Genomic DNA, 15,055 nt, shown 5'->3' with positions numbered 1-15,055 from the left:
AGGAGAAGGGGGAAAAGAGCAACACTTACAGGCTTAGCAAACTTACACAAAGCACATTTTTTAGCTTTTTATTTAATTTGAAGTGAATTCAAACCAAACTGATTTGACGCTCTTCTGATGGGAACCAGTAACTGGCTCACCTGAGGGCAAATAATGTGTTTTTCCGAGGGAAGCTCCTGAAGCCCAGTTCCATTCTCTGTGTATGATCCGATGCTTTAAACTCGAATTTCCAGAGAGCAATTTGCTTAAAATCCAGCACTGCAGCTGGACCTTCTGAAGTGTGCGCTAAACCTCTATTTGTGCTTGGTTTTGTCCCTTTGCAGTCATCCTACTCGCAGTTATTGGCAGCTACATGCCTTACAAAACTCGTGTCACGCACAAACAACCCTTTACCGTTGGAGCAACGAATAGATATTCGTAAGTACGAGATTTATTTTTTATAACCGAACTAATGTGAGTGTTTGTCGTGCGGACTTTCAGCTATCAGAGTTCAAGGCTAAATATAGAGAATTTTTCCAAATGGGAGTGACAACTCTGTGGTCTCGTGAAGCAACCAGTTGCGTTTAATACATAACTGATAATACAGAACAAGTTGGGCTTGTGGGGAGGAGCTCTCACCTGTCTGTGAGAACCTTCCAGATCTAATCCGCAGCCTTAGGATGCTGAAGGCACAAGTAAAAAGTCAACATTTGTATCTAACCCACGATTATGCTGATTTAGTTTTTAAAAATAAGCTTATGTTGTTCCAAAAAGATGCTTTTTCCCATCAGTGTTACCACCTCAGTTCCATCCGTTGAGTTTTTCTCTACAGATCCACATTTCTCTGTGTTTCAGGGAACTATGTGCTCAACTACCTTGCTACCAGGCCTAAGCTGGCGACGTTTGTCACGCAAGCGCTGATCCAGTTGTACGCCAGGATCACGAAGCTGGGCTGGTTTGACTGTCAGAAGGATGAGTATGTCTTCAGGAACGTGATCACAGACGTCACAAGGTTTTTACAGGTCAGATTTATTGTAACATGAATACGCACCTTGTGGGATTGGAAAGTCTGTGTGTTTAGAGGGGTTTTTTGCACCTTAATATCCCCCATCCAGTCTTTCATCTGTGCATTTGCTGGTTGAACAGTGACTACCGAGGCTTAAGCAGCTGGCAGGACAGGTCAGGTTTTATAATTCACAGCTTGGTGGGGCGGGGATTTGTATCTGGAAACCACCACCATTAGTATTCAATGGTAAGACCATTTTAGCATTCTGGTTGCACAATTCTTCTTTCGTGCTTAAATACACCGTGCCGATCAGTGCGAAATGGTGAACACGTGGGCTTATTGTCTACGAGGGAAATATGCGCCGTGCTTGACTTGCTTTTGTGCGCTACAAGGGTGATGTATCCGTGGAATATATCCATTTAATATTTAGCTGAGTTATCGTAACAAAACGCAGCTTGAAACCAGTGTGTTACGCAAGCATTATTAACTGTTTTTGTGGTTTCATAAAGATGTGTTCTTACCACAGAACAGGGTTTCATTCCCAACCCAAGAGCCTGTATAGGCAGGTGGTGTCATTTTTATCAACAGCTGTCTCCAAACTGCAGCTTCCCCACAGAGAGACCAGCAAATCCTCTAACGCTACAAATACTGATTTAATTGCTCTGAAATTTGTCCCAAAATCGATGTTGGAGGAAGACAGCAGAAGAGATCAGAATGGCCACTTCTTGCCGGTGTGGAAAAGGAGACATCATGTGTACAAAGCTTTATTCTGGAGTGTGGGCATTCAGAAAATAGGCCAGCTACTGTTATTTTAGACATTTCCAGATGTCTGCAGTGAAGTAGAATCTATGAGGTGGTAGGTAATTTAAAGATCATGTTCCGTTCTGGGCTGGCAACTACGTCCCAAATAGTTTGCAGGTGCTTTTATCTGAAATATCAGAGCTGGATTCCTCACTCTCCCAGCTCGTGACATGGGGAATGTGTTCTTTTTAATCAGAAACCTAATTAAATGGTGTGAATATCTACTTGCTGTGCTCAGTTTGAGATGGTCTGTTCCTGTTTGCTCAAGTTACCTGTTCAGGCTGCTCGGTTTTAAATACTCAGGTTTTCCAGTGGCTGCTGTCTGGATATTATCTTGGAAATACCGAGCCAGTCATCAAGAGATGGCCCTGATAATGAAGTGGCCACAGTCCCAAGCCTTAAATCTATTTGGATTTCCCTGTTGCGGATGAGTTCAGTCTTTAAAGCTGGAGATCAGGGCCACGTGTGCAGAAGGTGCACAGCGAGGTGGAGCTGGGAAAGGAAACATCATCGATTAATTAAAGAACAGAAAGTGGGGCAAAGGAACAATGCGGGTTGTTCCTCTTAGATCATTTGATGGATGGATTACGGTTCCTAGCGAAGAGGTGTCTGACAGACTTAGTTCACAATCGGCCCCTTGTTGGGAGTCTCAAGTGCAGCCAGAGGCTGAACAGGCTGCGAAGAATAAACTCCCTTCCCAGGGCCACGGGCTGTTGTGCTTGGCAGGAGGGCTGTGCCGGACCTCGGGCAGCTGCTCCTCGGGGTGTTCAGCTCCACAGTTTAAAAAGGGAGGGGGGGAAACGATTTATTTCCCAAAGTCTTCATCTGGGAACTTTAATACTCACCTTAACGCTGCAGAAATTTCCACACATTTTATCAGAGTTAGGGCTTAACACAAAAATGTCGATTAAACCATTAGATAGAAGATGCTTGTTTTGATTGACTTGTGTTACTGAACTCTACAACCCTTTGCTTTAACATCATCAAGCGCTTTAAAAGCAGATTTTGAATTCTCTGCTTGGTATCACTCGTGCACTTTTTTCCCAATCACAAGGCTACAAAGATAAAGGGTTTCTAGACGAATATGTCTAGAAATCTTCCAAGCAGAAGGTGAAGCTCACTGGAAAGGTGGCACTGCTGACTGCTGTCCCTGTCCCCTCCCCAGGATAGTGTCGAGCACTGCATCATAGGAGTGACAATCCTGTCCCAACTAACGAATGAGATTAATCAAGTAAGTGCTACAGCCTTCCTCAGTGAAGTAAGTGTCCAATTTTCTCATTCATATTGTTGTGTCCTGCTGTGTGTCTGTGCATCGTTTGGGGGTTTTTGTTTGATGGGGGGATTGTTGTGTGGTGGGTGTTTCCTTTTTTATTTTTGATTATTTTTGTGGTAAGATGCTGAAACCTCCTGTCTTGAGGAACTGTTTCGTTTCATTGGCATCTTCCATCTTCTCTCACATTTTGATGTCATCTTCTGAGCGATAGTGATGAACTAACCGAGCCTGCCAAGCGACAAAAAAGCTGGAACAAGCAGCATTACTTGGTGGTATCGAAGTTTACATTGTTTTCCTAATTAGGCAGATTTGCAGCTCCGTTAGTGGCTACCACAGCCCTAGGACAGCGTGAGAGCTGCCACGTGTGTAAATGTCTCTAAAACACCCAGATTTTTGCACCATCCTACCTACATCTCCGCAGAGGGCCCATCCTGCACCTCCTTGCGTCAAGGATGAGCACGAGTCTGTTCATAAATCACTGTGTGTCTGTCAGCATCTTTAGGGGGGCTGCGGCTTCTGCTGCAGCAGAAAGATCAGCGCAGAAACTGTCACCTGGCCCAGGGTCTCGACAGTTTGATACTCAAATAAGCAATGAAACTAAAGACCGGATATCTCAAAAATTAGATTTGCCAGTTTACTGCTCGTTCCTAAATGTGCTTTGTGCCAGTTGCACAGGGCTGGATTTAGTGACCCACCTTGGAAAGTCTAAAACTGCCGCTACTTGCAAAATAATGAATGTGCCAACATGCCCACTCAGAGTGGGGTCATATACATGTACATAGCAAAAAAAAACACCAAAAAAAACCCTTGTGGGGCTTATCTTCAGGCTTTTTTGGATAGCTCTTTATGCTTCCAGCTACATTGCATGAGAGCTGGGTTTTCTAGAGCTCTGTTTGCTAAAGCTCTGTTCCAAAAGCTTACAGTACAAATAAAATCAAGTGCTGGTAACAGTTTTGAAGTATCAGTTTTCATCCTGGCCGTACTGCACAGACTTGCCCGGAGGTACCGAGTGTCTGCTGTACTGTGGGAGCTGGGTGATTTAAGCCATGTGAGCTCAGAGTGAAATAAAAATAAAAGGAAATGCTCATGTAGCACAAGCCCAGAAATAAGTGAGATTTGTAATAACCATGGAGAGAGTAAATAATGGTCATTTTCTTAAAGACCCTGAGATTTAATAGCATGAGTGCCTGATGGATTCAAGTCCAGTTCTAATCTGCCACCAACTACTGGGTGATGCAGATTTCTCACAGATAATATAAGAGACAAGAGCGTTTGCATCCCTGGTGGGATCATCATGAAGGTCATTATGTTAAAGTGAGGTCTGCAGTGGTGAGAAACGTCCTGGCTCCTGCAGCATTGGGTGGGATACGGGCACGTTTAAGTTTAACAGAGGTAGGATAACAAAAGCATAATGAAAATGGGAGATTTACTTTGTGCTGCTGCAGGAAGGCTCCGTCCCAGATGCGCCACAATAACCCACTGCCCATCAGATAACTCCCACTGCATTCAAATAAATGGCAAAGATGTGAATTATCGCTTCACTTTTCTTCCTAGAAAACAGTCTGTCAAGTGGCATTTTGTGCTGCTGGTGGCCCATGCTAGAATGCATTGGTTGACTCGACTGGAGGTTTGTTATCCAGTATAAAACAATATGTGTATATTTGCCTTTTAGATCACATATCAGCTTTTTATTCTGATGGGGTGAGAGGTCCAGAACTGGAGTTTATAATAGATACAGCAAAGTCCAAACTGGCTGTCACTGGTTAACTCTCCTTCTAGTTTTCTCATCTGTGCAGGTTCAGGAGGGGAATTATAATTGCTGGTAGTTGACCATGTGTCTGCCCAGCGGCTTCAGGTAGGATTTAACTCTTAGGAGCTCGGAGCACTTTAGAAAGCAGCGTTCAAGGTGCTAAAATGACTCGAGTGCTGTTGAAAATCCTGCTGTTGATCCCGCTTTGGAAGAGATTTAAATGAACTCGAGAGTGAAGCCAACGCTGCTTCCTGGCAGGGCCAGAGTGAAGCTGTAGGTGCAAAGTCCTGTCATCGGCTAGAAATATCATTTGATTTGTGGAAGAAGCCCAGCTGCACATCCCCCCTGGTTTACACATCATGCTGGGGGGGAAACCTTGGTGTCCCAGTGCTTAACTGGGTTCCCATGGGTTCTGCTGCTCTCGTTCCCCCTTGCCCGCCTGTTCTAAGCGCTGGTTTTCTCTCTGCTCAGGCGGATACTACTCATCCACTGACCAAGCACAGGAAAATAGCCTCCTCCTTCCGAGATTCATCCTTATTTGATATTTTCACCCTGTCATGCAATTTACTGAAACAGGTAAGGAGCACACATCATTTAGCATCTCTCATGGGGACTGTATGTTGGGGAAAGAGACTTTGGGCTCAAGTTCCTGCTGATGTAACTCTCTTAGAGCTCGTGTTCCAAAAGCTTTGTTCTGGACTTGTGTTCCAGGAAAGCTTTCACTTAGGTCTGGATTAAGAAAAAAAGTGAACATTAATACAGAAATATAAATATCAGACTGTCTTGTATTCCCCAGGTTTTTATTCTGTGCTAATTATCACACAGGAGGTTTTGCTTTAAAAATACCTTGGGACAAGGCAGCAATGCTCTGCTTGCAGGCTTGGTTTTTACCGCTAAAAACTCAGGTTTTCTTTCAGCTGAAGTAGCACATGTGTCTTCTGTAAGCAGGCGCATTATCTGAAGAAAATTCTTGGTTCTGCATCAGGTTTCTTTTCTAATGGTGCTGGGAAGAATAGCCCTTTATGAGAAAGTCTCCCCCAGTCAGCTGAGTGGCACTGGAACAGATTTGATTAGTTTAACTTCCATCCTTCAGCTGAGTGAGGTGTCAGAGTTGACAAATAGCACAAAGAGTGAAAAGGAAATTTTATTTTAAAGATATTTCGAAATGAGCAGCTCTGGTTCTGTCAGGAATAGAGGTGGGTATGTGGGTGTAATTGGAGCTTTTTTCTCCTCCCTGTTTCTGAAGGACGGCAGCCTCGTACAGTGATGCCAGGCAGCCTTTCCCGTACACCCATCCTGAACTGAAACAGTTCTGGTCACTGTTGAGTTCGTTGATTTATTCCAGGTGCATTTAGTGGTCAATCAGAGGTCTCGGAAGTAAAGGGATTCCTCTGGTTTTGTGAAGAGCGGTGCCCGGGGGGGTGCAGGCAGGACAGGGTCCTTACAACTGCCCAGATTCGGAGGAAATTCAGTGAGTGCTCATGCTCAACCAGGAGACATCAACCAGCCCTTGTTAACCTGGTGTCCGCAGCGTTGTGCTCGTGCTGGTGTCCCCCACGTGTCACTCGTTCTGTGTGACATGGGGACTTGGAGACTGGAAAGACACGGCTCAGCTTGGGAGGAAACCTCTGCTTTTCCACTCTAACTCTTAATCATCATGCGTTTCTTCCTTGGGATGCTGTGGTTTAAGACGGGTTGGAATGTTTTGTGTTGCCTCACGCGACATCCTTGTCCTTCTGTGGTTAAACACCAACTACCCAAGATATCTTGTTTTTGTCTAATGGTACCTGGCTCAATCTATTGTATATAAAGCAGGATTTTCTCAAGTGATCCTTTCAAGTGGGAAGGATTGGGCTGCAAGAAACCAGCGCTCAAGTCCCATGTCCATAAATCAGGGTGTATTAAGACAACCCCAGAAGAATAAATCATTGTGATACAGCAGAAAGAGTGAGGAAAATATTCCAGCGACCACTGGCGCTGGTCTTGGCAGAGCTGGCACGGTGCAGCGTGTTATTTGCAGTAGACTTAAGCTGGAACAAGTTAGTTTTGTTTTAAGTACAGAGCAATAATACAAAGGATGGAAGGGCCAGCCTGTCCTTGGAGTACAGACCCGAGTGCGACATTTAAACTGCAGCGAAATGACCTGGCATTTCGTGTCCATCGAGCTCTTTGTGTTACTTGAGAGTATCCGCGTTTTCCCTGCCCAGAGCAGAGCGGTGTAACTGGACCAGGACTCACACGGATCACCATACGCACTCATTTCCATCCCAGGCTTAGGTGGAGCAACAAGATTCCCTGCTGCGAATCGCTTGTCAGGCAGAAAATGTATTCTTGTGTTTAATAAGAAGTCCCTTATCTCCTGGATCTCACGGTATAATCGCAGGCTGGCAAGCCTGGCTGCTCTTCTGCTGTGCCGTACGCACCGAGTGGGAAAGGAAGCGCTGTCTGTTTATCCATCTTGTGCAAGGAGTAAGTGTGTAAATACACACGCTGCCTGTGGAAGTGTGTGATAGCCGGGCTTGGCGCTACGATCCTACCATTGGCACATCCTGTTTGAAACCAAATTACTGCTCAAGCTCAGCTGTCACTTTGGTTTTCTTATTTTTACTTTTGTAATCCAATGTGTTTTATAGGCTTCTGGGAAGAACCTGAATCTAAACGATGAAAGCCAGCACGGGCTGCTCATGCAGCTCCTTAAGCTCACGCATAATTGCCTGAACTTTGATTTCATTGGCACATCCACAGACGAGTCCTCGGATGATCTTTGCACTGTGCAGATCCCAACCAGTTGGAGATCAGGTAATCCTGCAGCTGCTAAAGCCCTCGCTGTGCTTCACAAAACTTTATCACGTACGATGCCACACGTGAAGTGCAGCCTTTCCTTGGCGTGACTACAAACGCAGGTCGGTTTGGCCACAGTGAGCTATAGAAATGCTCCTCTGCCCTTACAGTCTCACACCTGCCACTTCAACAAACAGTAAAATGTGCTTTGAAAGAAAAGCAAATAACAAATAACACCTGTTCCCAACACCCTTGCTGTTTTCACCAGGCACTTTTGCAGATTACATTCTTAAAATATTTTCCTGTAATTTTGTCCTTCGCTTTATTTCTGGCAGAGGCAATTGTGTAAAAATGCCACGCGAAGCACTGCACTAGCAGAGAATTTCCAAAGGATTTTACAAGTGCTCATGGCTTTGTTGATGAATATTAGAGCTGTAGAAAGAGTAAATGGACGTGTTCTCAGTAAAATGCTCCATTCTGTTTCAGCATTCTTGGATTCTTCGACCCTTCAGTTGTTTTTTGACCTTTATCATTCCATCCCTCCTTCGTTTTCTCCTCTGGTAAGTTTAGCGTTTATTTTCCTTACAGACTCTGCTACCAGAAAGCGTTCATAGGGTTCATCTGGGAGACTCATTGTCGGTTTAAATGCCACGTGGACAGCCACCTTTTCTTTGGTGACACTGCCTTGTGACAAAGAGCAGCCTGGGCTGCTGCTGCTGCTCCTTTCGATGCATCCGCAGCTTTGGGATTTGACCTAAACCCAGTTTATTTGCTGAAAATCCAACCTCCTTCTTTATCCTTGGGGGTCTGCCCGCTCGCCCTTCCATTTTTGAGGGACGTAGCTGGTGTTATTTCCCCTGTACAGCTGAGTTGATCGTAAAACCGAACTGTGAGTCGGTAGCAAGTCTGGGAGCACAACCAAAACGTGATTTCTTCTTCCGCGCTTGCAAACTAGGCCATGTCCCAGGTGGATGGAATGGCCAATAGCACCACTGAGCTCACACTTGCGTTAGTTCTTGGAAAAAAAGCTGCCTGCCAGGCATTTATCTATCAGATAAGTATTATATTTCTCATTATTAATGCTAGGATGAAAACGTGCCCTTTGGCGAGGGAAGGAAGGGTCCTTCAGATGTATTTTTTCCACTGAGACTCTCAGCACTCTTCATTATGTTGAAGGGTTACTTGCTAATTCTGAGCTTAGAGCCTCAAATATTCATGAGAGATTTTAACAGCGCGAGACACTTTTTTTTTTTTTTGTTACTGAATAGAAATCTGAAGCAATTACACCTTTAATTGTCCTTCCTCTTTGATCAGTAAAGGTAAGAACAGCAAGAACGAGCGGCTGAGTGGGTAATCCTGACAGGGGGAACGGGGCTTTTGTTCTTCAAACCCTGCTCACCAGCCTGATACCACTGCAGCGGTGCCTTTTCCATTTACTCATGATGTAAATTCCACAGTTTTGGGTTGAGAACAATATACATTTCTTTTTTTCGTGCTCTTAGTGGTTTTTTTCTTGCATAGCACGCAGAGGATCATCAGATTTAAATGGTTTGTTGTCACGGGGAGGAAAGGTTCTGTTCGTTTTACTGTTGTAATCCCTCCCTGTACCTGCTCTCTGCCCCGTCAGGTTTTGTCGTGCTTGGTGCAGATTGCCTCTGTGCGCAGGTCCCTCTTCAACAACGCCGAAAGAGCCAAGTTTCTATCTCATCTCGTGGATGGAGTTAAACGAATACTGGAAAACCCCCAGGTGAGCGTTTCAGATACCATCAGTGGAGTTGTGTCTCTGGTCCTCTACATCAAGTTTCCTCCCCAAGAAGACTTCCTAATAGAAACGTCCCGCTTGTGGCACTGGGGAGGAGGACACAACATTTTACCATTATTTCCTTTTCCTGCCATTCCATCTCTGCCTGTTGTAGCCGACCGCCATGCGTTGTGCATGTTGTTTCTCAGCTCTTCTCTTTTGTTCCTCTCAGAGTTTGTCAGACCCAAATAACTACCACGAATTCTGCCGATTGCTGGCCCGGTTGAAAAGCAATTACCAGCTGGGAGAACTGGTGAAGGTGGAGAACTACCCCGAGGTCATCCGGCTCATCGCCAACTTCACCGTCACCAGCCTGCAGGTGCCACGTGCTTCTCCTTACCCTCCATGGACATTTGTGCCCCTTAGCTTCTCTTGAAGCAAAACTGTCTGTTCTTTGCCCCTTAATTTGCTTTGTTATTTCACCAAAGAAGCCGGCAGCCTCTGTGATGGAATCCTGTGGCGTAGTGTTGGTTGTTCTGTGAATTCCTCCTGCATGGAGAAGGGGCAGCAGGGTTGCTCTGCCTCCAGAGTCCATGTCCTACCAGAGGGGGGAAAAAACCCTCATAAAATAAGGCTTATTTTTAGAATTATATATATCACTTCACTATTAAAATGCAGTTGCAGGGATTACTAGTAATATGAATGTTGTGTTATGTTCCCACTGAGTTTTCCACTGGTATACAGCTTCTAACTACACCCCTGCATAGAATATGGCTTTAAAAAAATTGTATAGCTTACATAATGCCTTTGTTAAATTTTAATATTTATCTGGAAAACAGCTTTAGACTGTGCATTCTATTTGGGGAGCTGTATGAGCTCAACAGTAGTTTGGGACCAAAAGCTTTGGCTCAACTGCACAGCATGGGAACTCGGGATTATCTTTACTGCTAATACCCACTGAATTCAGGTGTGAACTTGAAATTCATTGTTAAAATTGTCAACCGGATCATTCAAGCTTTTAGGTGCTGCCATATCTAGTGCTACACGAGTCAAAATAACACGGGTGAAATAATCAAGACCATAACTCGCTGATTTCTTTTCTTTCTCTGGGCTCCTGGCAGCACTGGGAGTTCGCACCGAACAGCGTCCACTATCTGCTGAGCTTGTGGCAGCGCCTGGCTGCGTCTGTGCCCTACGTTAAAGCCACCGAGCCTCACATGCTCGAAACGTATACGCCAGAAGTCACAAAAGCATACATCACGTCCAGGCTGGAGTCTGTGCACATCATACTGAGGTAAGGAGAGCAGAGAGACGGCAACGCTTTGGTGTCAGCACCAAAGTCTAACGCGGAGAGCTCCAGTGTGGATGAAGACTCTGTTGCAGTGCCTCGATTTGTGTGGCATGAATTCCACCTCCTGTATGTTTGTATTTGATGAAAACAATTGGTCTAGAAAAAAATGATGTGTCTCTTAAGGAAGACTGATCAACTCATCCCTTTTTTATGTGTCTCGCACCGCAAGGGAGGAACAGCAGGTTTAGCTAGTTCTGGAGTTCTCAGGCTTAGTGTTGAGGTTAGTGTATTTAGAACAAAAGGCAAATAAAACATTGAGAGAAAGGGAAAGCTTTGTTGTACAAAGACAACCAGACAGAGACCTTGTTTTTAATGCCACACGTTCTGTTCAAAGACCTGGATAAATGTTGAAGACGTAAGAAGAGCTTTTTCATCCCAGGTCCTGATGACCTTTCCACCTGAACCGCTACTGTTCTGATTTATGGCGGCAATAACGATCAGATGACGTTGGTCTGTATAGCTTTTCATCGTGACAAATAGTAGAGACTTTAGTCATCAGAGTTGCTGTAGAGAATCACAGAATTGTTTTGGTTGGAAAAGACCTTTAAGATCGAGTCCAACCGTTAAGCTGGGAGAGCATCCTGTACCTGATAGAAATAAGCTCGTGTTATGCGTTAGGCTGTCTCTGCAGCTCAAGTCCTTTTCTAATCTGCTCTCTCGCTGCTCAGGGATGGTTTGGAGGACCCGCTGGACGACACCGGCCTCGTGCAGCAGCAGCTGGACCAGCTCTCCACCATCGGGCGCTGCGAGTACGAGAAGACCTGCGCTCTGCTCGTGCAGCTCTTCGACCAGTCAGCCCAGTCCTACCAGGAGCTGCTGCAAAGTGCCACCGCCAGCCCCATGGACGTTGCTGTGCAGGAAGGTGAGCGCCTTCGGAGAACTGTGGGCTTGGAGTAGGTTCCCTGTTCTCAAAAGTACCATGTAAGAAGCCAGCGTTCCTGGTGAAATCCATAAATAGGGAGGCAGATCTCACAAACGATCCCTTGGGGATGTGATCCTATGGCATAGAATATTTTAGGCCGTGGAACGACACTCCCAACACACACAGCAGTGCTGGTTGAAGATATCGCTGTCCTACAACTGACCCCATTCTCTTTTTGGGGGAAACTTAGTGCCTCTCCCTGCCCAGGATTTCAGAGACAAATTCTCAGCACCACCTGCCCCATCCCTCTTTTATCCCAGGCAGGATGTGGACCATGATGTGGCAGAAACCTCCAGCTGATGAGTAACCAAGTGGGGTTTCTGCTGTTGGGTGGGTTCAGCGTGGAGGTTTTGTACTTGCACAGCTGGTTGGTTCGGGAATTGCTCAACATTGGCCATAAAGCCGCAGCGGTTCCTTTGGAGGTTGGGGTGTAGCTGTGTCGTGCCCCCTCTCTAATAATGCAGCTGGTGTCCCCCTTCGTGGAGGAGTTGGGCACTAAAAGCATCGTCTGATCTAACTCGGTACTTTTCTCTTTTTTTTAATATGGGCAAAAGTCAACACGATGGATGTTGACTTCTCCACCAGCCACATGTGCTTTGAAAGAATAAACTCCACCTGCTGGCACCTGCACGTGTTTAAATACCTTTTAACAAGGAAGTGGCTTTTTGCAGTGGAACAGCTTTAAATAACGAAAATCTTCCAGCCAGACCTGGAGTTCTTTTTCTAATAAAGTTGTGCCTGTTTTTCACCAAGTGGAAAATTGAGTAATTTCAATATAGATGGGCGCTAAAGCAGAAAAACACTCCTTGTGAGTCCTGTCTTGGCTTCCTCCGCGTGATGCGCGGCGTGCTCGGTTCTGATGTCCTCTCTTGCTTGCAGGGCGCCTGACGTGGCTCGTCTATATAATCGGGGCAGTGATTGGCGGTAGGGTCTCGTTCGCCAGCACGGATGAGCAGGATGCGATGGATGGCGAGTTGGTTTGTCGGTAGGGACGCTGTTTTCTAGCCGCGCCGCTCTTGAAGGCAACGCAAGAGTTGCTGTCGTGGAGCTGCCACCGTGTTCTTCCCCTCTTTGCATTGAAAGGCGTGGAGTTGGCCATCCTGAGAACAGAGATTGGCGGCACTGGGTAGAACCACGGCAAACCTCTGCTGTGGCTTGGCTAAATTGGGAAATCTGAGTTATAAGAACCAGAATGAGAGGGGAAGAGCATGTAAGAGGGGAATTATACCGAGGTTAAGTGCATGCATTGGAGTAGAGCTAAATGCATGATGTTTCTTTGCTGGCGTGGGGGAAAAGCCTTTTTCCCTACTTAATAATCCAAAGTGTGTTTTGTCTGTAAATAAGCTGTGAATATTGTAGTTCTTCTACAGCTGTTTAAACTTTATAATGTCACCTAACACGTGCTGGGTTTTGGGGATTGTAAAGTGCAGGCTGTATTTGATGGATGTGAGAACACGCAGCTTGCTTAGTGCTCAGGAACAGCCTCAAGTCCTGTTGAATTCCTTCTGGCCCAGAGCTAGCGGCTCTGCGGGAGGCTGGGGAAGGAGCAGGACCTATAGCAGCAATGTATGGAAGCTGGGCTGTTGGTGAGCCCATAAATAACATCACCCTCTCGCTTCCCATGTCGCTGATGAGTTACTGAAGAGGGAATCAGACCCTGTATATACTTCAGCTGCCTTTAGCACCAGCATATATGAGAGATGTTCACAGAAATCTATTGACATCTTATCATCTTTTCCACTCTATTTTGTGGCATTTGCCAAAAAATACTATTGTTGGGTTTGCTCCCCTGTTCTGCTGCATGTTACTCACCCTAAAATTCCTTGTTGCAGTGGGAGAGTTGTTTAGTTTGGTTTAGGGAGGATTTCTCAGGTGGGTTTGAGGACACAATGGCCCAGTCACTGGGTGAGCGTGCTAAAGCGCCCCAAACTTGCTTCTGCGGCAAATTAAAACCAACCCTTGCATCTCTGTTAGAAGGGACATAGAATCCCCACAGGGGCCTTGCACAGGGGAGGAATGTGTCCTACTCGGCATTTCATTAGCAGTTTTCTCAGTTCGCGACCCAAAATGACAATGCCCACAGAAAGTAAAAGCTGGAAACGCCACCGTGTGCCAGGAACCCTTGGTGTGTCCCAGTTTCCCCAGCAAGGTGTTTGCGCCTCCCCAGGGTGCTGCAGCTGATGAACCTGACGGACTCGCGGCTGGCGCAGGCCGGCAACGAGAAGCTGGAGCTGGCCATGCTGAGCTTCTTCGAGCAGTTCCGGAAGATCTATATCGGAGATCAGGTGCAGAAGTCTTCCAAGGTAATCATGGCTACATCTCTTCGGTGGTGTGAAATCCAGTAACAGCTCCCTGTTCTAAATGAAAGCAAGTGGTGTTACTTGTTTTCTCTTCTTATGGATGAAAATATTTTAAGGAACCTGTCTGCTGTGTTTTCTAGATAAGTGTCCATTGTTAACGTTGCAAACCCTGAGCTGGTTTTGAAATGCTGTGTTCAGTATGTATCAGGAAGGAGCCAGTGACTATGACAGTAGCCTTGAACTTGAGACCTGGGTTCCGTTTTGTTACCAACCAGGTCTTGCTGTGACTTCAGAAGAGTCCCTAAAGGCCTGGACAGCACCTCAGACACCCACGAGGAGCGGGAGACACATCTGTGCCTTGCTTCCTCAGCTCTAAAGTGAAGATAAATACACATTTTCTTCACTGCAAGGCAATTGTAGATGTACTGGGCTTTGATTGCCTTGGTGCATCTCTAAAGATGCAAAATACCTTCTTTAAAATTAAAAAGTAAAGGATGGGAACATCATTAGTCTAGAGTTAGCTTTTCTTCCTTTCCAGTAACCTAGGACCTTCCTTCCTTGTCTCACAGACTTGAGAGCAGTGATGTGACAAGTCGAATTCACTGAGATACTGCATGTAGGTGGAGGAGCACAGTTGTTAGGTCCCCTTTCCTTAGGAAATCCAAGTGCTGTGTACAGCATCTGAACCCGCCGTGACTAACGAGAGAGAAGAGGCAGCGGTGATTAGTCTGGATCAGATCACAAGCATCTACACTCGTTGCTTGACTGATCTGGGCAAGCCCAGAGCACAGGCGCTCCCGGGCACGTGTGCCACGAAGGGAGAACAAGTGGAAAACAAGGAATCTTTGATCATGACTTGACAGCTTTTAAATTGGTGTGATTCTTTTTCTTCCCCTCCAGCTGTACCGCCGTCTCTCAGAGGTCCTGGGCTTGAACGACGAGACGATGGTCCTGAGCGTCTTCATAGGAAAAATGTAAGTGTTCCTGCTTGCTGGCAGCGGAGCGTCCAGGGTTTGTCTGAACGTGTAACCAGGAAAACTGCAATATGAGGGAGTGTTGTTCAGTGTTAAACTAGAACCATCTGGCTACTTGAGAGAATTACAGGCTTTTATCAGGGCTTAAATCACACACAGTATCCAGGATTGATTTAT

General features: G+C 45.9%; 1 protein-coding gene across 1 annotated transcript in view; it reads left to right on the top strand.

Annotated features, from left to right (window-relative positions):
• XPO7 (exportin 7) overlaps positions 1-15,055 on the top strand; it is a 39,241-nt gene that overhangs the window by 11,895 nt on the left and 12,291 nt on the right. The window contains exons 3-15 of the mRNA XM_065856612.2: positions 324-417; positions 835-1,001; positions 2,952-3,044; positions 5,281-5,385; positions 7,443-7,608; positions 8,077-8,150; positions 9,218-9,337; positions 9,564-9,710; positions 10,453-10,625; positions 11,351-11,544; positions 12,484-12,589; positions 13,772-13,907; positions 14,805-14,878. Coding sequence (XP_065712684.1) covers positions 324-417; positions 835-1,001; positions 2,952-3,044; positions 5,281-5,385; positions 7,443-7,608; positions 8,077-8,150; positions 9,218-9,337; positions 9,564-9,710; positions 10,453-10,625; positions 11,351-11,544; positions 12,484-12,589; positions 13,772-13,907; positions 14,805-14,878 — 1,649 coding nt within the window. The remainder of the gene's footprint in view (positions 1-323; positions 418-834; positions 1,002-2,951; positions 3,045-5,280; positions 5,386-7,442; positions 7,609-8,076; positions 8,151-9,217; positions 9,338-9,563; positions 9,711-10,452; positions 10,626-11,350; positions 11,545-12,483; positions 12,590-13,771; positions 13,908-14,804; positions 14,879-15,055) is intronic.

This window comes from Patagioenas fasciata, chromosome 26 (assembly GCF_037038585.1).
Source record: "Patagioenas fasciata isolate bPatFas1 chromosome 26, bPatFas1.hap1, whole genome shotgun sequence".
In the NCBI taxonomy this organism is placed as follows: Eukaryota; Metazoa; Chordata; class Aves; order Columbiformes; family Columbidae; genus Patagioenas; species Patagioenas fasciata.
The sequence above is the reverse complement of the archived record's forward strand: the minus strand, read 5'-3'. Positions and strand labels throughout refer to the sequence as shown.